We start from the raw sequence: 27,429 nt of genomic DNA, 5'->3' as shown, positions 1-27,429 counted from the left end.
ACCTGAAAATCAAATGTTTATCTTACAGGGGCCAGGAAACAAAAACTTTTCATGGCATGGAGTTTGGGAAAACTGTCCGTTCACGTCACTGAGCAGCAGCTTTGCCTTGTCTGAAGATCTTGAATGATCTGGGTGGAAACTGGCAAGCATAGTTGTTCAAGGATAATGGTAGAGAAGTTGAGGTGTCCCTCATGAACTTAGGTTTTCTGAGTTAATTCCTAGGGATCCTACTCCATAGTCCCAAATGCCATGTAAGATGCCAAGTATGTCCAGGCTCTGTACAGCCATCCTTGCCTCCCTCCCCCCCTGTCCAGCAATGCTGCTTTTAGGGCCAAAGAAGAAGAACCAGACCCAAGAGCCGAGCTCCCCCCTGGCACTTCTTCCCAGGAATCTGAGATTCTCATCTCTGAGGGCTGTTATAGGTGTGGCATTGTACTGCTGGCAGGCACTTCCATCACCTCACTTGACTCTCTGGACTTTGCCTGACAGGCATGCATGGATGTTTCTATAGAAACAAAAGGAACTCAGCCAAAGAGGCAAACCTCAACCATTCGCTTTCCACCCCAAATCTAGCTCATCAGAACTTAGTAGCACTAGATGGATGGTCCGCACTTGCAAACTTGATAGAAACTCAGCCAGAAGGCTAAGTAAGAAGGCTGCAATGCCTGTGCCTGCAGGGACTGCTAGAGCCTTTACTCTGTCAGCTTGTTCTCCTCGTCCACATCCCCCAGTCTCTAGGAATTAAATAAAATGTATTTGTCTGCAGCATGGTTGTCTCTTTCCATCTGTGAAGAAAGGCAAGTGTTTTATTTCTCTGGGCACCTCTTGAAAGTTGCTGTAGGGAGAAGGAGGTGTCAAACATTAGCCAATACAAAGGGAGAGGCCTTTTAAAACATTTCTCCAAAACTATCACCACACCTCCATCTGTACCAGAAGTGCCAGGCCTTTGGCACCTTAGAAAGTTCAAAGCCCACAGGAAAGTTAATTCCCTTTCTTGGCATCTCAAAACTACAATTAGTCTGAGTGCTTGGGTTTATTTCAGGAATAGCAAGCAAGTGTATGGAATAGAAATAGCTTTGGTATAACCAGGAAGGCTTCCCTATTTTGCCGGGGGCCAGTACTGGGTATCCAATCCCCTGGTCATATAGTAGCCAGGGGTGGTGGAGGTGCTGGGATGCTGGGCTCCAGGCATTTTCTCCAAGTTTAGTTTTGCTTCCTTTACAGCTTCCTCAGGGTCTGTCTCTTAGGGGAGCAAAGCCAGAGCTCAGCTCCTTCGCAGCCTCTACAGAGGTTCCCATATAAGTCAGCTCAAAATGGGGTTCATTTTAAGGTCCTCATTTAGCTGCTGAGCTGGCTATATATTTGTGATAGTTTGATTTAAGCAGAGAAACTAAAAGAAAGTGTATACCCCCCATTATTAGCTCCTACCCTTTCTCTTTCCCTCTCTCCTATCCCCCCACTCCCTCTAGCTCTTTCTGTCTTCAGCCACAATGACAAGGGTTTTCTCTTTTTCACTTGTTTTTTTCTAAGTGGCCTTGGAGTGACCTGGCAGTTAGTGCTAATTACTCTGCTGGGACATATTGTCACTGTCAGAATAGAGACCAGTCTGGCTGAATGACGCATCTAAGAAGGAAATGGCTTAATCTGCTGTCATCTTGTGAAGTGTGTGTTTGCATACACCCAAGCCTCTGTTTGTGTTGTAATTTTTATTTTTGGTGTCTCTAATATCTGAGGAACACCAGCAGAACTATTATCCCTGGAATAAGTTCAGGGGCTAAGAGGTGTCAAGAGGATGAGGGACTTCCAAAATGGCTGTGAAGCCAGTGTCCTATCCCAGCCTAGACCACCAAGGACCCTGTTCTGCAAGCAGCAGGAGGGGACTAAGCCCTGGAGGTTTTGTTCTTGACCTGGGGCCTTGTTGTTTTCTGTCTATGTCTAGGCAAGTCAGCTGTCTCTTTGGGGTTGATTATTTTATCTGTATGAAACTGTGGATACTCCAGGATTTCTAGAAAACAGTGTATGTAAAACTAGTGTCCAAATGAATATATATGTATATATTTTCAAAAGAAATTATTATGGCTACTCAAGAGTTCTTTCTTTTCCTTCTTCCTTCTCCTCCTCTTCCTCCTCCTCTTCCTCTTCTTCTTCTTCTTCTTCTTCTTCTTCTTCTTCTTCTTCTTCTTCTTCTTCTTCTTCTTCTTCTTCTTCTTCTTCTTCTTCTCCTTCTTCTTCTCCTTCTTCTCTGCTTTCTTTCTTTCTTTCTTTCTTTCTTTCTTTCTTTCTTTCTTTCTTTCTTTCTTTCTTTCTTTCTCTTTACTTTATGTTTTTAAGGGACTTAAGTAGTCCAGGTAACAGAGGATAGCATGAACTTCTCTATCTCTTGCCTCTACTTCCTGAATGTTAAAACAGTAATCATGAGCCACCACTACTGAATTATAAGGTGCTGAGGATCAAACCTGAGGATTCCTGCATGCCAGGCAAACACTCTAAAAATGGAATTATATCATTCTCCTTAGTTTAAAACAACAACAACAAAACCCAAAAAACCAAACCAAACAAAAACAACAACAAAAATTCTTCCATATTATGGTCACCAGGGAATGGAGTGTCCAGGACACATTTCCAGATATCCTATTGTCTCAGAAGATTATCCAGAGCTGAAACTTTGTCTTTTGTAGATTTAGGAGAGACCTTTTCATATTGCACATAGACAAAGCTTATCCCACAGCTGCTGAGATAAGTAAAAGAAAACTTGGGAAATGTCCACTAAGGTCCCCACAGCCACTGTGAGCTGTTACACTGTCCTAGCATTTCACAACAGAACCCAGTAGTAGCAGGAGCACTAAGTTTCTAATAGAATGAACTATCTGTGGACTTTAGGTTGGAATCCAGAACATTCAAGGGCAGTGGTTCTTAACCTGTGGGTCCCAACTCCTTTGGCAAACCTCTGTCTCCAATAATATTTGCATTACAATTCATAGCAGTAGAAAAATTACAGTTATGAGGTAGCAACACAGGGTCACCACAACATGAGGAGCTGTGTTAAAGGGTCACAGCATGAGGATGGTTGAGAACATCTGCTGTATGACTTCATGAATCTGCCAGAGAGTTCTTGTGGGTTTGCAGTTGCACTGTGTATGCAGCTAAGACAGGACATGCAAACACTTGTTTTAGAAATTCATTTTTTAATTCAGATCCATACCAGTTAGTTGTTAGCAATAAAAAAATCACCTGTTTTCTGATTTCTTCTCTTTTCTATCTCCTTTCTTTCTTTCTATCTCCTTTTCTCTTCACCTCCGTCTTCTATTTCCCTGCTTTGTGTAATAATAACCAAGTATGAGCCTGATGGCAGATCTGGTTGAAATTAAGTCGTGGTAACTGAGCACTAATTGCAGACTTCAGCTCAGCTTTGCTCCTTCATCCTAATGCTGACTTGGTTGTTGAGAAGCCTCAAAATGGGGGTGGCCATTGTGGGTCACCTCTCCATACTCACAGACTCATCTTATGATGAGCATCTGATTTTGACTCTGAAGTGAAAGCAAGGGATGGGGCGACTGTAGGCAAGAAACAACGCTAGTGTCAATCTAGAAAGCAGCTGGAATCCGAGAGGCAGATGTTCATTTCATCTTAACTAGCCTACATGAAGTACTGTCTACCATGTTTAGGGCACCATGCCAGGGATGGTAGCATTTGTGGCCAGAACAAAAAAAGGTGAATGGCTGGGCTTTCATCATGAAGAGTTGAGAGGTACCTACTCAGGGCAGGAAAGTAGATTCTTGTGAATCCTTTAAAGGAAACAGACCCAGAGTACCAGAACTGGGGATGAGCAGACAAAACAGTACAGGGGCAGGACAAGGAGAAATATGGACAGACAGGTCATTTGGGAGCACCAGGAAGCTGAGGCCATTTACTTTGAACTGCTGCTACTAGAGAGAAACCACATCATCATGGCTGACATATAAACCTCTTGTGGCCATCTGTGGTCTGGTAGATCCTAGAAGCATTCTGCTCCAGAAAGGTATCCTGGGATTCTGGGTAGAACCAGCAATTTCCTGGAGTTTCATCTCCATATGGCTGGACAACTCAAAATGAGGCAGAATTATAGGTTACAGTGTCATGAACAGATGCGCACTTCTGCAGAGCTGAAATGCTAGGTTCCATCAGATGCAAGGGGGTCCTTTGCCTGAGAATACCTGAGGCTCAGCAGCACATCAGCACCAGCCCAGGCTGCATTGTTTGGGTTCCATCTCTCTAGAAGTTGTTCTCTGTATCATGCAGTGTAGACACAATTGTCTCAGCATCTCACTGTTTGCAGGCTATTTTTGTTTGTTTGTTTGTTTGTCAATCTGCCCCACATAGACAGCACTCACCTTGAGCCCAGAGAACCTAAGGTTCCTGTTGGTAGAGGATTAAAAGGGGGCTCTTAAAATGCTGGCCTTTGGGGTCATGCATGCCCAGCTCTGAAGCTCTTCTGACTGTTTATACTGTGTGTTGATTTTGTCAGTGGCTGGGACTCACAGGTCCTGCCTCAAAGGGTCGATGGTGAAACACTTGTTACCTGTATCTGAACTACCCTCAGCAGACCTACCATCTTTTGTAAAGCGCTCTTTTTTCCATTTCTTCATTTCCTCAAGAAATCTTACTGCTGTGATTTTATGGCTGTTTGTAGTCTATTTGATAGGAGTATTTATCTTTATGGCTCCTGTACTCTAGTCTTGAGCTACATGAGGGTCTGTCAGGATACTCAAACACAAACTCCAAGAGCCTCATAGTATTTAATTACACTAAAGAGTCTAACTGTTCCGGAAGTGTTAAGGTCAAGGGGAGTCACAGATGAGGCCCTGTCATCACACTGTACTGACAGGAGGCTGGGGGTTTGCACACCTGGGTCTAGGTCCTACAGTCCTGTATCAGACCAGGGACCTCTTCTTAAAAACCAGAGCTCTCTCAGTGACTTTGTGGTACATCCCAAAGTGTGGGGAGGGTGGATTAAGAAGCTCTAAGATGAGAGAGGGGGGGAGGGTTGTCTGTGGTCCTTTCTGAATGAGCAAGGTTTAGAAAATGGGAAGAAAGAGTCTCTTTCACAGGCTGAAGTCCACTGAGAGCTGCTGAGACACACCTAGATGCACACACACACACACACACACACACACACACACACACACACACACAGTTGGAACTAGAGAGAAGTAGAAAAGTTTACAAGTCACTTTCTTGTGGGCTCATGCAAGGGCATGACCAGTTCTGAGAATGAGTGAGTGGCTTAAATTTTGTAGTCTGGACACCTGGCCATTTCAGTTTAGTCCTCTATCTCATCCATATACCACATATACTGGCAGATATAAGGTTGCATACACTACCTTCTTACACACATAAACACACTGGGAATACAACTTTCAATGCTTAGAAATTGCCCTAGAACTAGAGGTGATAAATGGGAAAGAGAAGCCTCTCTGTTCTCAGAGACTCCTAGAGACTCAAGTATGAAATTTCAGGTGTGACTGGTTATGTCCTGGAGTTCATGGTGGATCTTCCTTGATCTGGATAGTTACTAGTGGCAATTTTAAGGACTTATTCTTCGAAGAATCCAGCCTTTTGTACCTTGAGGATGAGGCATTGGGGCACATTGTTCACGTAGGATCCCCTGCTCAGAAGATACTGTCATCCCTACCATTCTACTCTGCTTTAGAATTTTGGAGCAATTCTTCTCCTTGGGGCCCTTTGGCATCTGTCCCAAGCCCAGTACACAGCTACCTCCAAGCTTACACAGAGTGTCTATTGGCCAAAACCTGAAGTGGAACAGGGAGAGTTAACAAAACCCATGAACATCTGAGACCATGTTTGTCGCAACACCCACAAGAATGGTGTTTATGGTTATTGCAAACAATATGGTTTACTCAGTGAACCAATAGCTACCACTCTCAAAAGTCTGTGATTCTCAGACAACATTGTCTTGCAGGTGAGCAGAGGTGCACATCCATACAGCAAAGCCTGACGTATAGTAGGAAAAAGGGCATCTACAGACAAAATTCCTTCAAGTTGACAGTGTAAGGTTTTCTACTTAAGAACTTCTATGTCTACTCTTTGGGACCCAGAACCTAGGATCTGATTCAGTAGTCCCATTAAACTCACTGCTCCAAGGTGTTTGTTGCAGAGCAATCTGACCATTCTGGTCTAATAATACATGTCAGAAAGGCTGGTATTGCTGGGAACTGTCTGATGTCCACACAGACATTATGCTTCTCTAGTTAAATGAAATAATGGGACCCAAACACCTTTCTCCATCAAAGGGCATCTCTGGGACTTGGTTTAACTTTTCCTAACAGTGCCTCTTCTTTCCAGATACATGATATAGTTCATGTATGTTGGACACTTATGGCACCCAGGTGCTTTGAAACAGTATGGTGGCTAATGGAGCAGGGCCTCACCTTTCTAGGCATGCACACATTCAACAACTATCATTATAACTGTGCAAGCTGCTGTGGTCTTGTTTTCTCAGCTCCCCTGGTAAATACCTGTCTTAGCTTCCTTTCCTGTAACTGTGATAAAATATCCTGATGAAAGCAACTTAAAGGAGAAAGGGTTTGTTTGCCTCACATTCTATTGCAGGGAAATCAAGGCACTTGATGCTGAAAGTCACATGACACTCACAAGCAAGAGCAAGGAGCAATGAATTAATGCATGCCTGTTACTATTCTGCCTACATTCTCCACTCATACAATCCAGAATCCATGCAATGGTGCCACTCATATTGGGGGTGGGGGTGTTCCCACCTCAATTAATATAATCAAGATACTGGAATCCTTTCACAAAGACAAGGCCAAACTGTTTTAGACAATTCCTTATTGAAGCTTTCTTCCCAAGTGATTCTAGATTGTGTCAAGTTGACAAATTCAAACTGATCATGGAAATGCCTCTCCTTGAGATTTCCTCTGAAGTCTTGCTGTCCCTCAAGATACCCTTCTAGAAACCCATAGATATGGTTTCTTTTGCTACCCTCTGGAATGCACACACATCTCTGGGAAGGCTCCTAGTCCCAATCCTCCATTCTCCCATGGTAGCCTCTTACTGGCCCATTTCCCTGCTGAATCTTGTAAAAGCATCTCCACACCTCTTCACTCTCCAACTCTGACTTCTTTCCCCCTCTGCATTGCTCCCTTGGCTGCCCATGGCAAGCTCTGCAAATCCATCAGCATCACCTGTTGGTTGCCTTTACCTGATTTTATATTCCCTGGCTGAGCAAGCCCTAGGTTTTAATCCTAAATTATTTTTAGCAGGATTAGCATTAACTGGTCAGTTAAATAAGCAAATACTTACTAAGCCCTTCAGTGTGGTGGGCAATGAAGTTGTGCTTAGTGGCCCTTGCTGGGCCAGGACAAAGCTATGTGGGACAGCAACAGCAGCAGGCCTCATCCTTTCCATGAAGCATTGAGGACAGAGTCTGAGGGCCACCCCAGGCAACATTCTCAAGCCTAGATGCCTCCGCCATTACACTGACATTCCAGAGACAGAAAAGCAAAGTGGACTCTCACCTATTGCCAAAGAAAGGAGAGGCTTCAGTTAAGAAGAACAGAGGCAAAATGCTGAGCAAGGAGGGAGGGGCGGAGCTGTGACTTGTGGGTGGAGCCTAGGTAGGGCTAAAGGTGAAGTCTCACTAGGTACCAAGAGCAGCTGTGTTATGATGTGTGCCCTTGTGAAGGAGCTAGCAATAGGAAGAGAAAAGATGGATGAGGTTCCGCGCGGCTGTGGGGAACTTAACAAAGCCTGGCTGAGATTGTCATTCTAGGCCGCCTTCAGAAAGCTGCTTACAGAGCGTTTGCCTAACCGTCGCAAAGCTTCCGTCCTGCCTGGTTGACTTTGTGTTTCTGTGTTTGCCACTTTTCATGGACTTTTTCTTCCCTCTTGCCAGAGTCTGTTAGACTTTGTGATGTTTTTATTAAGGGAACAGCTGTGGCAATAAGTTTTGATAGCTAGATTATTCACATTATCAAAATGTTTTGATTTCTCTCCTCTCCTGGCCCCATTCCAGAGAAACTTAGCCTGGTGATTTTCCAAAATAATCTCGACTTCCTGCTTGGGCTTCCTTCTAGTCAAATCATTCACAGTTTCTTGTTTAAGTCAACTGCTGTGTGGGTCCTGAGAGGACTCTCTGACACCATTTCTGTATGCAAACCCATGTTTCAATTAGTCATTGTTTACAAAACACGCACATGTACCTTCTCACTTGTGGACCTTTGCCCATTTGGTGTCAGACTCAGGTAATCATCCCTCCTCCCACAACCTTGCTCAAGTTCCACCCCTTTCTCTCAGATACCTTCAAGCTTTAGTGACCATCCCATCTAACTTCCCATTTTGTCTGCTCTCTTCCATTCTTCAGGACTCAGCACCCTCCCTCCCCCATTACTAATATCTTTAAGCTTTTTATTGTGGTGTCCTCTCTCTGAGACAGATAAAAGTTAAAATCGTTTCAAACTTTCAACCGCCCAGCACATTGTAAGAATCCTCTGAGGAGTGAGGCCTGGTAATATCTGCGTGGGTCACTTCCACTTACTTCTCTAATAACATGCTTTATTGTTTTAGTAACTGACTGAAGTTTTTCCAATGTGAAGCATACCTGATTCTTTCCACATGATATGATGTAATTACATCTCAATTTTCTTTATTATAAATGACAACCAGGACCCTGAAGAAACAAGGAGTGTAGCCTTCTGGAGGACCTGCAGCAGCTACTAAAGATGGTGCTGCCCCACCGGCATGCCTCTTCAGTCCTGGGAAGATTAAGTGCTGGGTAACCAGGTTGGACCACAAATCCAACTACAAGTTGCAAACATGGTCAGACATGGGTAGTTTTGACCCAGGGACCAGCCTGGTGGACACAGGCTGCTTGGCAGGATGCCTAGTTAGGTTAAAGACAGGCACTTCTGTGAGATAGAGGATCTCTAGATTCTTGCAGGCTAAAACTAAAAAACCCTCCAGTTGATACCCAGCACTGAGATGTGTATCAAGTACTAACAAGAATTTGCCAATTCAGAGAAGCTGCATCCTCCTCCTCTTCCCTTCTCCTCCCTTTCTCTCCTCCTCATCTTCCCTTTCCCCTCCTCCCTTTTCTCAATCTCTTTTCTTCCATCCTCTTCATCTCTATTTCCTGACTGTGGACACAATATGGCTAGACACCTCATATCCCTGCCTTTGCCACCATGATGGACTATAGCTTCTGACTGTGAGCCAAAATAAATTCTTCTTCTCTTTGTCTCCTTTTCTTTCTTCTCCTCTTCCTCATCTTCTCTTCCTCCTCCTTCTCTTCTTCCTCCTCCTCCTTCTTTGTCTTCACAGCAATGAAAAATCACTAATACAGCCCCAAGTATAATGATGTTGCATACTGATGGGACCATTGGAGATGGAGCCTAAGAGCAGTAATCAACTAACGTGTGCCCATCCATGCCGGTGTCATGAGAGTGGGTTAGTGTTTCAAGAATGGGTTGGTTATATGATAGCTGTCATAGCTGGAGACTATTCCATGAGTTTGGCAACTTCTACATGTACCCTGGCAGGGACACTGTCTAATGCAGAGCACAGGAAGGGAGGTATGCTGGGGCTTTGCTGTGCCCTGATACTCTTCTGTGAAATAAAGAGATCCCACAACAAGATGGAAGGATTTAGAATGAAGAACAGAGTGCTGGCTTGATAGGGAGGTAGTGTTGGCAGGAGATATGGGTGTCATGTTTAAAGGAGTTTTTCCCCAAGAGTCTTGATTGAACCTATCTTGTCTGGAGGACCCTTTAAAGGGAAGCTACAAGACAGACAAGCATTTCAGAAGAATATCTCACAGAGCCTTCCCATCTGCTGGGTAGTTCAAAACCCAATGAAGAGACTGGACAAATGGCTCAGCAGTGGAGAGAACTAGCTTCTAGAGGACACAGGTTCCACTCCTAACACTTGCACTGTGGTTCACAACCTTCTGTAACTTCAGTTTCAAGGCATATGACACCCTCTTCTGGACTCTGCAGGCACCAGGCACACACATACTGCACAGAAATACATTCACGCAAAATATATCTACAATTCCAGCACTCAGGATGCTGAGACAAGAGGAATTCAAGGCTGGCCTAGGTCACATAGCAAGGCACACATATACCTATACATACACAGACAAGACAAGAACAAAACAATTAACCCCTAGTAGTTTATGTATTAGTTTCCTAGGGCTTTGGTGACAAAATACACAGGCAAGAGACATAGACATCATACATTTCTCAAAGTTCTAGAGGCCAGAAGTTTCAGATCTAGGAAGTCAGAGTTACTTCCTAGCTTCCAGTGTGTGGGCAATCTCTGCCACCCTTTGGCTCATGCAGTCTCCACATGGTCTCCCTGTCTACCTATTCCTTCGTCCTACATTATACTTTTGTCTATATCATGGGCATATTAGATTAGGGCCCATCCCAGTGACTTCATTTTATCCTCATTATCTACAAAGATTCTGTTTCCAAATAAAATCACACTCTGAAACATTGAGGGTTAGGACCTCAGCATATGAATTTGATGAGTGGGACACATTTCAGCTCTTAACAATATAAGCACTATGTGTCAGAGGCTTGCTCATCACCCCTTCCCTAATTGCAGCTTTACCTGTAGCTAATTAGAGTCCTTGTGACACCAAGCACAGAAGTCCAGGTTTGAGACTGACGGAGTAGGGTAAATTAACTCCTGCTGTCCAAAATCTTTTCTGTTGCTCTAAAGTGGAAGGGATATTATCCCTGATGCCTAGCACAGAACTTCATATGAGGGTACAGATTTAAACTAAAAAAGATGGAAATGGCAAGCAAACAAGCTGATTAGAAGAGATACAATCTTTCAGGGTACTCCTTGGTTCTGAGTAGATTCCCCCAAACTCTTCACTCTTCTCCCTCTCTCTCTCTCCCTCCCTCTCTCTCTCCCCTCTCTCTCTTCCCCCTCTCTTTCTCCCACTCTCTCTCTCTGTCTCTCTCCCTCTCTCTCTCTCTCTCTCTCTCTCTCTCTCTCTCTCTGTTTCTGTCTCTGTCTCTGTCTCTGTCTCTGTCTCTCTCTCTCTCTTCTTTACTGAAACAGCACCAAGATCCCAAAGGGCTTCCAGCAACAGAAAATGAACAAGTCAGAAAACATAAGCTCTGTCCTGGCTCAGCAAGGCCACCTCTTCTTCGCTGTCAGCTACACTCTGAGTGTCCTGCATAGACACATATCCCCTTCCACAGAGTGCTGGTCACAGCAGCCTACTCCATCACCATGGAGGTTATACAGGAGCTCTTGGAGTCCTCGATGTACCGTTTTCATCTTACAGCAGCCTCACAACCACTGTGCTGGTGTGCTATGGAGGGAGTTCAACCTTTTTATTCTTCTGGGGAGCCTTCTGGCCTCAGGCCCAGAGCCCAAGGATAGCCCTGGAGTATCACGCCTCTAGGATCATATGCTCTGTAGAAACCTAGGCCCAGATTCATGTGCTCACGGGTCCTGTAGGCAACTTCATGCTTCCTCATTTCCAGAACTCTGGGTTTCTTACTCTGAAAACACAGCCTGGAGGTTGTTTCTGTTCCTCTCTGTCCCCTCCCACTTTCTTCTGCCCCCTTGTGTCAGGCCTTAGAGCAAATAATTCCCTTTGGAATGGTGCCAGGTTGCGGGTTAGTGGCCACAATGGTTGTGGAAACCACAGATGGGAATTTTTGTCCAAGATTTTGCTGGGTATGTTGTACTTAGAAAGGTGGATCTTCATGTTTTCCTACCTGTGCAGCACAAAGTGACCACATCTCCTCTGTCCTGCCTTGAGGGATCCAACTCCAATCTTCTTTCTTCTCTCTTTCTCCTTCTCTCTCCATCTCTCTCTCTCCCCCTCTCTATGCCACCCCCCACATATACATAATCTCTAATTGTGTCTCTGATTCTTATTCTAGCCAAATGTACCCTCTTCTCCTCTCTAAGCTTGTCAATCATATCTTATCTTACTTAAGATCCAAACAACAAAGAAACCCAGAGCTGCAGAGAAACAAGTGGTTTAGTTAGGGAAGTATATCTTTTTCCTACTTTGTGATTGCACTCTATTAAGGACTCCTCACTCACCTGGCCTCGGAGTCACTGCAGTTACACCACCTTGTCTCCCTCTCCACTCTCATGACTTTGTCTGTCTCTACTAGAGGTTGTTCTAGCCACATCTCTATTTCCCTTATCACCCATCTCAAAGTGATTTTTAAATGTGTGTTCATTAAACTCAGATATATAACCTTATAGCAGAGCTACAGAACCTAAGGCTCTAGCAGGACATAGTGACTGAACTTGGATTGTTTACTATGCATTAGCTCCCAGAGAGATGCATGCGCGCGTGTGCGCTCACACACACACACACACACACACACACACACACACACACACACACACTACCTGTGGATATCCTACAGGAGGACTTCTTAGAGGAAGAAAGTGATGGTACACATAACCCACCCCACAGTGATTGGATCAAGACGCCTTAAGGTTTGGTAACATAGTAAAAGTTATTAATGTGTATGTTTCTGAAGGCAAAGCCTAGCATCTATTCAGAAGCCACCTCATCATGTTACATGTCTCCCAGAATTGAATATTGTTTCAGTATCAACCCATTTTCTTAAAAAGTAGAATTAATAGCCTCTGAACCTAGGGGGAAGAATGTGGGGTGATTTGGGAAGGAGCTAGAAGTCAAAATGTATACTCAGCAGAAGTCTTCACCTGCAGGACGCAGAGCTCTGACTCCTGGTGAGGGTATTTTTACCACCCTCAGGCAAATTTGTAGTAGGAATCCACAGGCCTCTGGAAGCTCGAAGGGAGGAGCCAGAAGAGAGACCTCTAGCATACCTTCTAGGACCCGGGAGACTTCTCCAACATACCTTCCAGGACCGGGAGGCTAGCAGTTGCAAGTTTATGTTTAATCAACTAATTAACAGTTTGGGTTCATAGTTATTTCTATTTTACAGAGTGGCTGTAAACTCTAAGAAATCACCAGAAGATCTTTTTAAGGATCCAGGAGCAGGGCATTATGCTGAAATCTTCTCTTTAAGCTGTTCAAGGTGAAAGTGCCAGACTTCTCGGGGGAGCCTAGTGAGCATTGAGGTTGGAAGGACTCTGCTCTCCAGAAAGGAGCTTATACAGTCAGAAGAGGAGCCACAGCTGCCTCTGAGGTCTCAGTATTCAGGAAGAAACCTACATAATGAGAGTCAGATGGAGGCCTCTGAGAGTCAGATGGAGGCCTCTGGACAGGCAAGGCTGGCAGGGGTTGGGGCAGAGGGGAGAGAAAGGTTCTGAACCTTGATCCTGGTAGGCCTCTTTCCTTAGGTTTATGGAAGCCAGGGTGCAAAGTGTAGATCAGGCACACTCAGAGCCCAACCACAGAGGGCCTTCACATCTTTAGGAAGGTGAAGTACCTTACCTATTGCTCAAGAAACTGCCAAATCTTAACCATAGGGAAGAAGTTGCCCATGTACTGCTTAGCATACTTATAGAATATATAGGGCAAGCAAGTTGGAAACAGCCTCCAGAAATCTTTGAGAGAGCCCCAAAGTTCATCCTACCTAGGAAAAACTAGGGCATGGTAACTTCCAGGTTCAAAAGGGCTCATGTGACCCAGTGCTTACAACACTCTGGTCCCTGTGTTTTGGAAACCTACAGACTGGCTTTAGGAAATAACCTGATGTTAAGACCATCAGTACCCCCCCCCCGGACATTTAGAGACTTACTGACAATTACAGGAGCTTCATCCTTGAAAATACAGACATTGGGGTCCCTATTTGGGAGGGAGGTGACAGGGTTAATCTAAAGGCTGAGGGAGAGAGAAAAAAAGGCCTTGAAACCACAGTGAAGCCAACCAGATTAATAGGGGAAGAGAGAGGGGGTACACCGTTAGGAAGACAAAGAGAAAATCATGCTGGAGCAATAGAAAGAGAAATCTAATATCAACTAGGGAAAAATAAATGGAGATTAGGGCAAACAAATTAGCTTTAATGGGTTCAATGCTAATACAAGAATAACAGCAGAGCTGTGAATGCCTTTGAGGGAAGATGGGATAAAGAACCTGGGCAGTCATGCAGGCAGTGGAGATTATACAGGGGGGTGGCCAAAGGGGCCAGGGGAGGGGGCGAGAGGGGAGGCAGAGGTGAGGAAGCACAAGGGAGAGGGGGCCTAGAAGGGCCTGCTCTCTTTGATAGAAAGGGGCTGGGGCCCTAGTGCCAGTAGGGTCAGAGGGATGATTAACACTGGGTAGAAATAAGGGAAATCTGATTGAAGGAGACAGAGGACAGGGGACCTACAGCTCTGCAGGGAGAAGGAAAGAAGTGCAAGCAGACTTAAAAAGAACAGGGGAAAACAAATCAATGTGGAAGAGTAAGGGACAGAAAAGAATTGCATTTTTTTCCCTCTCTGAAAAGAAAATCAAATAGTGAAGACATAGATAGACACTGATCCTCCAACAGATGGAAACCTGGGAAAAATTTTAAGGTGGGTTTGGGAAGCACACACACTTGGTAGGTGGTGTTGAAGGTATGGTTACTCTTAGGTAGGGTCTGACTAAGTGTGGGATGTCCACCTTACTGCCAAGGATGGCAGAGGTCACAAAGTGCAGAGTGTTTGTGTAAGGCATCACATGGAGAGAACCCAGAACTGATGTGAGGGTCAGTTCTGACCCTGCTGTAATGTGCAGCCTTGGGCAAATTACTTACCATCTCTGCTTCTTGCCCTGCTGTATGTAAAATGGAGGTGATGTGCTTTATACCTTAAGGGCTGTTAAGCTAATTTAATGAGAAGATGTACTTCTGCTTGGTTCAGGAAGAAGCATGTTTCTTGATGCTGCCTGCAGCCATTATTCCTAAGCAGTAACTAATTCAGGAAAGGGGGTGAATACAGAACACAACCCATCTCCCTTCTTCCTTCTCTTTTCTCCTTTTTAAAGCCAATATTGGTAAGACACAGGTCAATTTTGGTTCATGTTCAGTTTTCACCTTTTTATCCACCATTTTTCTCACGCTTCTGTGTTTATGTCACCCCCTGCCTTCGGTATCAGAGTAGCAGAGATGAAATGATAGTACTAACCCTTCTCAACCACACCACCCTCTGGGCTAATCTAAGCAAGGGCATCTTCCCCTTCTAGGTGAAACCTACTCCTATAAGGAGATACTCTTTGATCTGGCTGAGCTTCAGACCATTGGAGACTCAGAACTACTGTTGGTTCTCCCAACTGCCTTAAAGTTTATGGAGAAGCAGAGCCGGCTAGATCAGAGGAAGGCATCCAAAAGAATTCCCAGGAGTCAATGAGTAACCACCCAGTCATGCACTTCAGGAGGAATAGGAGCACTGTGGTTATTCTTGACCCCCACAGCATCCAGAACCAAGCTTCTTTCATCACTAAGGATTGTAAAATACTAACACCAGAAAATAGCCCAGGCAGGAGTCCCAGTGTTGCAGGAGGATTTGCTACTTGCTGAGATGTGAAAAACTAAATTGAAACCATGTTAGGAAGAAGCATCCATGAAACCATAACCCCATCCAAAAGGATGGATATCAAGATGGATACAGCAGTGGTAAACCTCAGCACAGGGCCTATTGAGCCCAGGCTCCATGCTAAATTCCATAGGTGTCACATATCCAAATAACATACCTACACAGAGGGAAGTGAAGGTTGCAACTTAGAGGTCAAGTACAAGTTTTCTGGCCTTTATCCTACACAGCTTTAGAGAATGAAAATTAATGAATATATGAATCTCATCCAGGAATCACTGCCAAAATACATGTGACAAAGCTGCTTCTCCATTGGAGTGTCTATGGTGGACTACTAAACGGGCCAACCAGTAGGTAGCAGAAGGCTGGAGGACTTCCTTCTTGCTCCGAGTGGTCACTAGCCTTGGCAGCATTAGTGGCTCTAGATCCCAGCTCTCATAGAGTCTGACTCACAGGCCTCCTAGCAACACCTGGGCAAAGCTGTTGATCACATTGCCCCAGTTCCTATGGAACTGCCCTCAAGCACCTATATTCTGGCAATATCAGGTCTTCCCTTTGCTTCCTCCTGCCTAAGGGCAGTGGCTGCTTCCTGTGATTGCCTATCTGTTATTCAAGATGATTGGACCAGAAGTGTTTCAAATTTCAGACCTTCTTGAAGATGAGACCAAGTCTCGTCATGTCATCATGGCATCCATCTGTGTTTCTCATATTCCTTATGCATACAACCTGAAGGCCATTTTATGTAAGGTGTCCATGTACCTGTGATCTTACACCCGTCAGAGAAGTCAAGTCAGGAATATTTAACTAGTTGGTACTAAAGAAGTTTATGGTTTTTTGAAAACATTTCCTATTTTGGGAATTTGGATTATTAATGACCAACCCAGATCTCAGTGACTCTCAATTCTTCCTTTGTGCTTTTATATTCTTTGACACCCTAGAAATTTTGTTTAAATCCAGCTGCTGAAATTCCTAGGAACAGGTTTTCATCTTCTGACCAAACTCCAAATGATGCTACTGGAAGAATTCCGAGGAAACAAAGTTCTAGGATTGGATAGATTTAGTCATGGTACTTGAAGGTAGTGTTGTGCTTCTAGGCAGTGAGGTGCAGGAAGCAGTTTCTTTTCTTTTTACTGACTGAACTATGAAAGATACAAAGTGGCACTGCCCACACAGTCATTGGTCCAAAATTTCTTCTCAAGCAGGTGTCTGAGCTCTCGGGAAAGGCAATTTATCCTACTAATCCTATCTCCCTAGCTTGAGCTGGGACTCATGAGTCTTCTCCCCAACAGAACTGCAAGCCTTCCAAGGCCAGTGCTGTGTAATCACCCTAACATTCTTCATGAAATCTTTGTGACCAGAGTTAGAAGTAAAAGGCTTCATAACTAGGAGTTTTAATGCCCAAACTGATGACAATTCCTCATTGGTGGATAATTGTAACAATAAAATAGCACTTCTTTCTCCATAAGTTTCTCAAAACATGGGGCCCACATTAATGCATAACGCTGGCTCCTCACAAAGGTATGAAGCCCAGGAGGGCTCATCCACTTAATGTGACCATCTGTGCATCCTGCAGAAGCAATGAAAACCTCTCTTTTCCTGGGATGTTTGTATATATGTGGATCTCCTTCAAATACTTACATCTAAGAATCTGTGGGAAACAGAATTCTCTTGAAGGCAAAACATGTAGTTTCCTCTTGGCCTCTTCAGGCCTTCTTTCCTCCCTCCTTGTCTTTGAACTTCCTGCCTCCCCTCACTTTTTCTTTTCCCTCTTTCCATTTACAGTCCTTATTTCCTTCCAATAATGAATTAAATAAGCATGATTTAGTATCACAGTGTACCAAGCACTACTTTGGATGCTAGGGTTTCAGGAAATCACAACTACAGGAACAACAACAACAACCTCTCAAGAAACAGTTTATCTAGCATGACACACTCAATAGTTGGACACTTATGGTCTGCTAAATGTGGTAGTAGAACTTGGGCCTCGACTTCTTTAGGAGAAAGAACCAGAGAGAGCAGGCAAGAAAAAAAACATGGAGGACTTTCTGTAAGAGGCTAACTCTTAAGATATAAATGAAATGAAAATAATGGTACTCCAGGCATGGGTGAGGACCCAGCACTTAGATACAGTGACACAAATGTTACTAAAGTAGTGATTTTAAGGCACAGATGGTAGAAATGAGTCAAGAGAGAAAAGAAAGGTCATGGTGGGTCTTGTCTGCTAAATTTAGACACTTGGACTTACCATGAATGAAAGGATGCCATGCCTTTTCTTTAAACATTCTTAAACACGGGAGTGTTACATACAGACATAGGTTTGGATGTACTTGTTTCCAGCTGCAAAACAAAGAGTTACATGGGGGAAGGTTGCAGGGAGCTCAATGAGTTCAGGGAGCCACTCCTACCTGTCTAGATTCTATGTCACCTGTGTTCAGGGAACCACTTCTACCTGTCCAGATTCTGTCACTTTTGGGGGTTTCCCCTTGTTCTTGAAATGATTCCATTTCTCTTGTTCCCCATCAGTACTCTTTAATTCTACGTCCATCGTCTCCTTGTAGAGATCTTAAGTATCAATCATTCATTTGTGTGTTGATTTGCCAACTGTGTAACTCCTCCTAGACTTCACTGGAATAAAAGTGCCAGAAAGGTAAAATTCAGTTTATGTGCTCACTTCTGCTAAAGTATGTGTATGCCACGATGCATAAGAAAATGTTGAGTACATGGGTTTTTAAATGCTGAAGACAACTAAAGATATTGGTATAAATATTGAGAGATAGATGTATGTATGGCCCGAATGATGTATGGCCTACTGAATACTCTATATAGGAGAATGGAAGTTGCTAGAAGCAGTTGGCTAATTCAATGGGATATATTTATTTAATGTGTTACATAATTTAAACAAAAATCAAACAAATATTTTTGACCTCACATGGCTTCAATCTGATAGCAGACAAAATCCCAGATATCCTTGTCCTCATTCATATTTTCTCCTGACTATGAAAATTTACCTTCTAATTTTCAAACAAGTTTCTCAAAAACAGCCATACTTGATGCTAGAGATAGAGCATAGATGAAATGGTAAAAATTGATTTTCAAAATAGGACAACTAATGATCACTACCTAATAAATGCAAAGAATGCTAGGAAAACATCTAAACAGAGGCTCATCCTAGTCTGTAAATAAAAGCAAAGCTCTTTAAGGCCAGTGGCTCCATGCTAAATCACAGGTTGAACAGAAGTAAATTAGACAAAGGGGAAGACAAAAGTTCTAAGTGGAGGAAATAACACATGCAAAGGCTCATAGGCAGCATGTGTGCCAACAGTAGCAGAAGAACGGTGAAGGAGAATGTGGTAGAAAATGGTCTGTGATGAAGCTGAAGGGGCATGCTCTATGAATTCACAGGGCTGCCACAGTCATCAGCCAAGATAGCTTGGGTGGTATTATTTATTATTTAAGAGATTTCCTATAAGCCATTGAATCTACAAGGGGAGGGGAGAGTCCTCTTACTCACGAGGCTATGAAAAGATAGGAAGTCAATGAAACTGTAAGAATGGACTGCCCAGTGGAGGTGTGGTGAGGAAGAACAGCACTGGGATGTGAGAGAGAGCATGGAAGAGACAGACATGATGCAACAGAAAATGGAGAAGTACCCCATTAGAGAGAAATGAAAGCTAGGCTGGCCATATAAGGAAGCAGGAGATAAGAATGAGGCCTTTTCAAGAGGGAGACTATGGCTCCCTCTACCTACACATCAGTAAGTGTTTGAGTACATGAGGCTTAAGAGACAGCTGACCCCTGAATGAGAAGGGAGGAAATGGGAGACACAGGAAAAGCAAGCAGGATTACTTTTTAAGGCATTTGGGTTGAAAGCAATAGGAAGAAAAGACTTTCACAGCCAAGGAAAGAATTTTCAGGTAAGGTCTAGAGAGAAAGTATAGATGAATTTCATTTCATTTTATACCCCGAGTATGGGCCTAGTAGAAAGTGAGTGGTAAAAATTGATTTTCAAAATAGGACAATAAATGATAGCGTTAGTTTCAAGAACATTAGATACATGAGCAGTATACAAAAAAATGAATGAGAAAGGTAAACAGTCGCCTTTAAAGGTAAAGGTAGACACTGTCTCTTCTGTAGCTTCTCTTAGTAGGACAAGTGCTAGGCACAAAGACACCAAAGGTCATGAAGAGAAGCAGGGCTTGGGGGGAGGGCAGAGTGGATCCATGATGCAGCTCTCCAGCAGGACAGCTCAGGATTTGATGAGTACTTACCCTCACAGATTGAAGTGATCTGCTCTACTGTTTTGAGAGAGTGGTATTCCATGGTCCCAGAACACTTTCTTTAGGTACAGTTTGAGACAAAGTCCTTGGATTTTTATTCCATAAAGGTATAAAGTCAAGATGGAGTTGTTGCAAGGTAGTGGCCATTGCAGACCTGAAAGCCAGTGCCCTGGGGAAGGGCAACACCAGACTGAGAACATCCAAGACAACTTAGCATTAGCAAGGCTTATTCTTCACAGAAGGGGAGTAGATAGCATGATTTGATGGGTACCCCAAGGCAGTTACTGCACCTCTAACTATACCTTGCCAAGGGTTGCTCCCTCTTGGAACAAAACCAAAAAAAAAAAATCCACAGATAGTAAAATTCAGTTTTGTTTTGTTTTTACAGCACAGTACAGCACGGCATACTGAGCTACTGTTATTTGGGGCTGAGCTTTAAGGAATTAAGAAGATGAAAAAAGGGAAAAAAAGTACTATGGAATGGGATGTGAGAGTCCCACAAAAGGGACTCTGAATCGTGCACTAAGACTTGGCCTCTTCCTTTGAGGAATCCATAAAGGAACCAAATAGATAATGTTGTTGGTTAAAGTCAGTGATATGATAGTGGTACAGAAGATTGTGAGGGAGCAGGAAAGGTGTGTTTCTGTCTTAAGTGTTTGTGTGATGAGAATTTTAAGTGATGTTTCTGTTTTATTGTTCCATTCTTACTTTTCAGAGCATTCTGAGTGGAGAAGAAATTACCAAACAGTATCTTTGGGTCTCTCACAGTGGTCATTTTCCCCAAAAGATGCTTCTAGACAGCAAGCATTATCTAAATCTTTACAGAACTGCAAATTCATTTAACTCACCCCAAGTCCTCCCTGCCCTGTAAAACTTGTGTTTCCCCATCTGAAGATTCATACTCAAGAACTTCCTTATATCCGGCCAGCTTTCCTCCTCCATCGCCACCTCTCCCCACCCACAGCTCTCTGGACAAGCGAAAGACCTTTGCTTATGAAGTTTCAAACCTCTTCCTGATTTACACTTCCCCCAACCCTACCTCTGGACCAACCATGGAGCTCCTGCTGATCACTGGCTTCCGGCCTTAAGGCCCACCTGCCCATAAAGTACAAAGCAGTGTGGAAACAGTGGGCATCAGTCCCTTGCAGAGGGCAGGAAGGAAGCCTGCACCCACCTCTGGGTATTTGGTGTTGAATCACCTAGAGAAGTCCACTCCTCCACACCGGACACAGAAATCACAAAAACCCTTCCATCCCAGAACTCAGTTCAGCCCATAGAGGCCATCCTCATAAGCAGACAGTTGGCCCTTCCCAACCTTTCATGCATGATCTATAGAGGCAGTAAATAACATTCAACTTGGTCAAGACTTTATGCAAGGAATTTTTTACCTCCTACGGCTACTTTATTTATTTATTTATTTATTTATTTATTTATTTATTTATTTATTTGTTCATTCATTCAGTCATTCCTTTGATTTCTCTCTGACTGCCTGTGTGCTTCTCCAAGCGACTTCTACCTTAACATGAAGATTTTCAATTAATTTGGCTGTGCCTCCTGAAAAGGGTTTAAACATTCATTTCTTGTTTCAGGTTACATACCCAAGGCTTTGTCCTTGAGTCACTATTAGTGTTTTGTTAATATGTGTGGAATTGAAATGAACATCATTAAATAAGCCAGGTGGTGGTGGCACACACTTTTAATCCCAGCACTTGGGAGGCAGAGGCAGGCGGATTTCTGAGTTTGAGGCCAGCCTGGTCTACAGAGTGAGTTCCAGGACAGCCAGGGCTACACAGAGAAACCCTGTCTTGAAAAACCAAGAAAAAGAAAAAGAAAAAGAAAAAAATAACTGAAAGTCATTAAATACACATAATAATTATAATTCTTGAAAAACGATTCGAGAAAGAAAAAATATCATCTTGTTTGTTTGTTTTGTCAGCCATTGCTCAACACGCAGCCTAAACCAGTGGTTTCAAAGTCTCAGAATTCATACAATCTAGAAGCTTCTCCAAAACTTTTAAAAAAGCTTTTGTTAATTCTTTGAGAATTTCCTACAACATATTTTGATCATATTCATCCCATTCCCCTAACTCTTCACACATCATCTTCCACCTCCCTATCCATTGAATCCCCCCACCTTGTGTATGTGTGTGTGGGGTGTGCACATATGCACACATGTTAATCCATGGAGTCAAGTTTTTGTTGGCCCACTACTTCTGGGAGTGGAACCAGATGTTACATCATTAAAGAACTAATGTTTCCTTTTCTATCAACAATCAAATACCAATAGATCCCTAGCTTCATGTTCTCTTTCTGTCTTCCATGATGGGCTCTTGTCTGGCATGAGCTTGCGCAGGTCTTGTGTATGCTGTCACAGTCCTTGTGAGCTTGTATGTGCATCTGCTTCGTTGTAGCCCCAAAACACTGTTTCCTTGAATTCACCCACTACTTCTGGCTCTTACAATCTTCCCATTCCCCTTTCTGTGTAGATCTCTGACCTTGAGGGGGGGATGTGACATTTATGTTCCATTTAGGGCTGAACATTCTAAAGTTGCTTCCTCTCTTCACAGTGAACGGCTATGGGCCTCTGACAAACATAAATTCTTGGTTCCACCCTAGGTTAACTGATTTAAAAACTTAAGGTATTGTACTCAATAGGTCTTTATTCAATAAATCCTGCAATTGACTCTGGTGTGTATTTCAGTTTGAGAACTCCTTGGTCTTAGGGCCAATATCAACCATGTTATTGCTACAACGAAAACCTTTATATTTATATCAAGACTTTCAGCTAATGTGATGCTTCTCTACCTTCATCCCAACATTGCTGTTGCTATTGTCAGTAGCAGGTACAATTAAAAATGCTGTCAAACTCTATGTCATGCCTACAGTTAGAAACAACCAAATCTACTCAAGTGATATGGCTAAAACACATAGAATCAAGGCAGAAATATGACTGAAGCTCTTCCCCCAATAAAATAATGCCTTAGAGAACTCACAGTTCAGGGTCTAGAGTTGTGATTGTCTGCTGTGTATGTAGTGAGCTTCAGTAGAGTTCTGAGCATGTGGGTTTCTAAGGATGTTGAGTTAGCCCTTAGGATAGTTTAGGACTTTAGTTTGCATCGTCTATATTGGAGAATCACATGAGTAAATTGTGCTTTTTTTGTTTTGTTTTGTTTTCAGGCAAAATGTTTAATAACTAACACACACACACACACGCACACACACACACACACACTCAATCTGACTTCTAGATAGATTGTAGCACAAAGATCTAGGCCTGCTTAAAGTCTTGTACATTTGGATAGCCATCTGATGTGCCTTGGTGTTCAGAGTCTAGATCCTAAAGAATCAAAAGGCAACCATGATAAAGTGGAAGGTAATTTTTCCACCAAGGGCAGCATGGCCAGTGAGGGGTCAGAGGAAACGAGTTCAAGAGCAAGTAAGAGCCACATTGTTTATCACCTGTGTTAGATTGAAAGTCTATGAGACATCTTCTAACTCATGGAAAAGCATTCATCAGGACAGGTGGTCTAGAACAGGACAGGCAGAAGCTGTCCTCAAAGATGGACCATCCTGTCCCTCACACTTGGTGCATAGCCAGTGGGTTTTTCCTCCTAACTTATTACCCAGGACAAAGGCTTATGACCTTGTTCATTTGTTTGTTTTAAGGAAAATTATCTGTTCTGTTGAAGACATCTTGTTCCCCTGAGGAGAATTGAGGTGGTTCTGAATGTGCTAAGTCAGTGGGTGATAATGGGCACAGTGTGCCCAGCAAAGGCACTTCCCACTCTTGCCCATAAATATTGTTAACTGGTCACACTGGCCTGGTATCAACTTTCCCTTCTTACTGGCTGATTTTCTATGACTCTCACTCCATGTACAATACTGGCTGCTATGCTTCAGGACAGTCCTAAGTGTTTGAGCTCCGACCATTCTGCTCCCCACCCTAAGCTAGATCACCGGATTCAGCTCTTGGTGTGAAAAGATGCTAGTCATGCCTAGGCAAAGACACTGTCATCATAAGGTTGCAGAGACAGGATCATCTCTAGCCATCAATCAAGGGCCCACAAAAAAGCAGCAATGATTAGATCCCTAACCATTGTTTGGATCCTGGCTGCTCTTCACATGGGCTGAGTCATGTGAGTGAAGCCACGGAAATGCTCTTTATGGTCTTCTCTTTGGAAACTGTATATCTCAGTCCTGAAATTAACACACCATCAATTGAAAAGCAGTTGCAAGTAGTGCAAATCTAAGGGACACCTACCCTCTTAACCTCAAAACCTTTGCATGTACTATTCCCATGGCTCACATAGGATCCCCTTTCTCACATCTAGCACTTCTTTGCTTTAAATCTCAGCTTGCACTTTTAAAAGAACTTTTCTGTGCTTCTCTGACCAGGGGCAGATCTACTGATTAAATAATTACCTGTCTAAGCCTGAGATTCCAGAAAAGATCATGAGGGATGCTAATTAGCTGGCTTAGGCTCCTACTGCGATAAGCCCTGTGAGGTGGGTGCAAGTATGCAGGTGGCTTTATTCACCTTGGGGCTTCAGAACCTGGGAAAGCACCTGACAAGTACTAGGCACTCAGGAGGTATGGGTCTGACTAGATGTGTATGGTCAGAATGAAGCACAGAATCAGTCCAGAGGGTCAAGTCAGGGAAGCAGCTATGGCTTGGCTTGCCATGCACTGCACCACTCTGTCCCCAGCCTGACACAGTGGTACAAAGCTCATGGGATGTCTCCTAGTTAATTCTCAGCGTGGTATTTTAGTTCTCTAATCTGTCAAAAAGAGACAAGAACTTGGGATTGCTTAGGCAAGACAGCTGCAGACAGGGCTCAGTCCATTCTGACCTACCTCAACCAGAGACTCTCCTTGGTGTTTATGTTATAAAATATGGTTCTGTGATTTAAGAGGAACAAGACAAATGGGAAAGAGCACCCATTTCATCTTGTACCTTGTCAATGAAAAGAAAAGGAAGTCCAGGGGGAAGGGAGACATTTTCTTCTGTTTATTCAGCTCAGTATCAGCTTAAGAAAACCCTTACTTCTCCACTCCTACATGTCTGCATATGAGGGAAATGGGGAAAGGGAGGCACTGATGTTATGTGGCTGGGCTCCTGAATCTGATGGAGCAGATTTAAAGGGCTCTCAGATAGTCATGTACTTCTTTCAAATGCTCACATGACAGATGGGCTGAGCAGTTTATGTTACTTGTGCCAGCCTCCCGGGGTTGTGTTTCTGAGTAAGACGGGGTGCAAGTGGAGGAATCACTGAAAGCCCTGACCATGGAGTGCCCAGCCATGCTCTCACACCTACTCATACTCAAGGCTAATTTTCACCTGACATTTATCTCCTGGTTCTGACAATGCTCTCTTTTTAGGCCATGGAGGGCTGAATCAGCTAGGAGGGGCCTTTGTGAATGGCAGGCCTCTGCCGGAAGTTGTCCGTCAACGAATTGTGGACTTGGCCCACCAGGGTGTGAGGCCCTGTGATATTTCTCGACAACTCCGTGTCAGTCATGGCTGTGTAAGCAAGATCCTTGGCAGGTAAGCACGAAATTCATCATGTACCACTTTCCCTGCAAACCTTGTCTTCTGTAGTCAACCTCATAGCTGCTGGCTCATGTACCATCTGATTTTGTGTTTTTCAAGGCAAACTTTCAGAGTATCTGTTACAAGAAGCAATGAAAGTGCTTGATGAAATTCATAGCCCTACTGATCAGCCTCTCAGCTAGGCCTGTGGTTCTTGTAGGATGACCAGGAAGCATGAAACTCAGAAACATGGAGGACTGAGAACCATCGATCTGTAAGACTCAGTGTGGTGGTTCACAGCCCTGGCTGTGCCAGGAAACTCTAAACCGTCAATCAGAAGGTCAGGTTCTAGGCTCCAGTACAAGCCAATAAACGGGAGTTGACTCAAATTTATGTATATCATTGGCCTCCACCTCACTGAAGTGATTCTGATTATCTCAGGGCTGAGAACCTCAGGGCACAGGGTCAGAAGGACAAGGAACACAAAGCCTCTGATGTATCCATCAGAAATATTATTTAAGTAGAGAGTTTGGAAATTCCAGAGTTCCATGTCCTGTCCACCTTACTCTCCAACCCACCACACAGACCCATATGTAGGTTCAAAGGAAATTAAGGGTCTGGGCTGTAGAGAACCATGGAGAGCCCTGGCTCTCTGCCTGAAATTGCTGGAGGGAAAGTGGCCTTTTCTTAGGGCCAAAGAAAGAGTATTGTTAAGAAGACTGCAGAGTTCCAGAGGGAAGAGCTTTGAATGGCAAGGACAATGGCCTTTTTAAAGACCCAGGCTTTGTTTTATTCTTTGGTAGAAGAGAGCAGAGGAGACAAAGAAGACCAGAATCTTGATTAAGCCAGCTAGTTGTGGGTTAGACAGGCTCTGAAGAGGGAGCTCTTGGTTAGGGGTCAACCCAGGTCAGGGGTTCTAAGTGAGGCTGGACTTCAGGAGCAGCTTTAACTTGAACCATGGAACTTGGTAGAACACTAGAGAGCAAAGGGTGAAGGAGATGGCTCAGATTTGGACAAGGCAAAGGGTGACCTAGCAAGACAGCAGCTGGCTTTCCTGAGTTAGGCCAGGAGAACAAAGGAGAGGAGTCAGGGAGTTGGTAATGCTAAGAGAAGGTGGATGAGAGAAACAGCCTGTGACTCTCCAGCATCAACACTGGAACATCCTTTCTTACAAGGGAGATCTTTGTGGGCTTTCTGATGCAAATACAGCAAGCTGGCGGGGGGGGGGGGGGGGGGGGGGGGGGGGGGGGGGGGGGAGAATCCTTTGCAGAGGGATCTTGCTTTGGCAGCAGCATGAATCTATCCAAATAAGTGAATTGCTGGAGAGAAATCCAGTGTTAGGCTGAGCAGGAGTCAGTAGAGGGGCATGTCTCAGTTCCACACCTCTCCTCAGAAGACTCAGAGGAGACAGAGGCTCTGTCTATGTTCAAAGGCCCCACCTGCTTATTGGGTAATTTTGGGGGGGTTCTCTATTGGAGTAGGTACTACGAGACTGGCAGCATCCGGCCTGGAGTGATAGGGGGCTCCAAGCCCAAGGTGGCCACCCCCAAGGTGGTGGAGAAGATAGGGGACTACAAGCGGCAGAACCCTACCATGTTTGCTTGGGAGATCCGGGACCGGCTCCTGGCAGAAGGTGTTTGTGACAATGACACTGTCCCCAGTGTCAGCTCCATCAACAGGTGAGAGACAGCAGTTTCTGGCACCCTCCTGGGCTCTAGAGGTGGAGTATTGTTATTTGGATGAGGCTTTACTTTGAAGAATCAGGCAGGAGATCTTTGGCCTGGTACTTGCTATCCCTTCCAGCCTTCTCTTGCTCCCTGATGTGGCGCCTCCCTCTGTCCTTCCAGCCTTCTCTTGCTCCCTGATGTGGCGCCTCCCTCTGTCCTCACACTATGTTGTGCTCCCTCAAACATCCTCTTTCATTCTGTGAAAGAAGTTCCTTGGTCCTTTCCTGGCCCTCATTTATTACTTGGTCACATGTGCACTTTTGCTTACTACCTTTTCATCAGACATTTGCTCACTCATTCATTCATACATCATTCATTCATTTATTCTGTATTAGTTCCCAGAACACAGAATCCCTGTCCTCATAGAGTTCACAGTCTAATGATAACACAGACACAGAATACCCACAAAGAC

The 27,429-nt window shown here is 44.0% G+C and overlaps 1 protein-coding gene across 10 annotated transcripts in view; it reads left to right on the top strand.

Annotated features, from left to right (window-relative positions):
* The window catches only part of Pax8 (paired box 8), a 56,838-nt gene that overhangs the window by 6,600 nt on the left and 22,809 nt on the right, over positions 1–27,429 (top strand). For 7 of the 10 annotated variants that reach the window (XM_031369243.1, XM_031369238.1, XM_031369235.1 and 4 more), the window contains exons 3-4: positions 25,140–25,305; positions 26,769–26,969. In XM_031369243.1, the coding sequence (XP_031225103.1) occupies positions 25,140–25,305; positions 26,769–26,969 (367 nt within the window). The remainder of the gene's footprint in view (positions 1–25,139; positions 25,306–26,768; positions 26,970–27,429) is intronic. The other 3 variants (XM_031369236.1, XM_031369244.1, XM_031369241.1) reach the window with 1 other exon arrangement.

The sequence above is a fragment of the Mastomys coucha genome, unplaced genomic scaffold, assembly GCF_008632895.1.
Source record: "Mastomys coucha isolate ucsf_1 unplaced genomic scaffold, UCSF_Mcou_1 pScaffold15, whole genome shotgun sequence".
Taxonomy (NCBI): Eukaryota; Metazoa; Chordata; class Mammalia; order Rodentia; family Muridae; genus Mastomys; species Mastomys coucha.
Note: the sequence above shows the minus strand (reverse complement) of the source record. Positions and strands in the feature narration are given on the sequence as shown.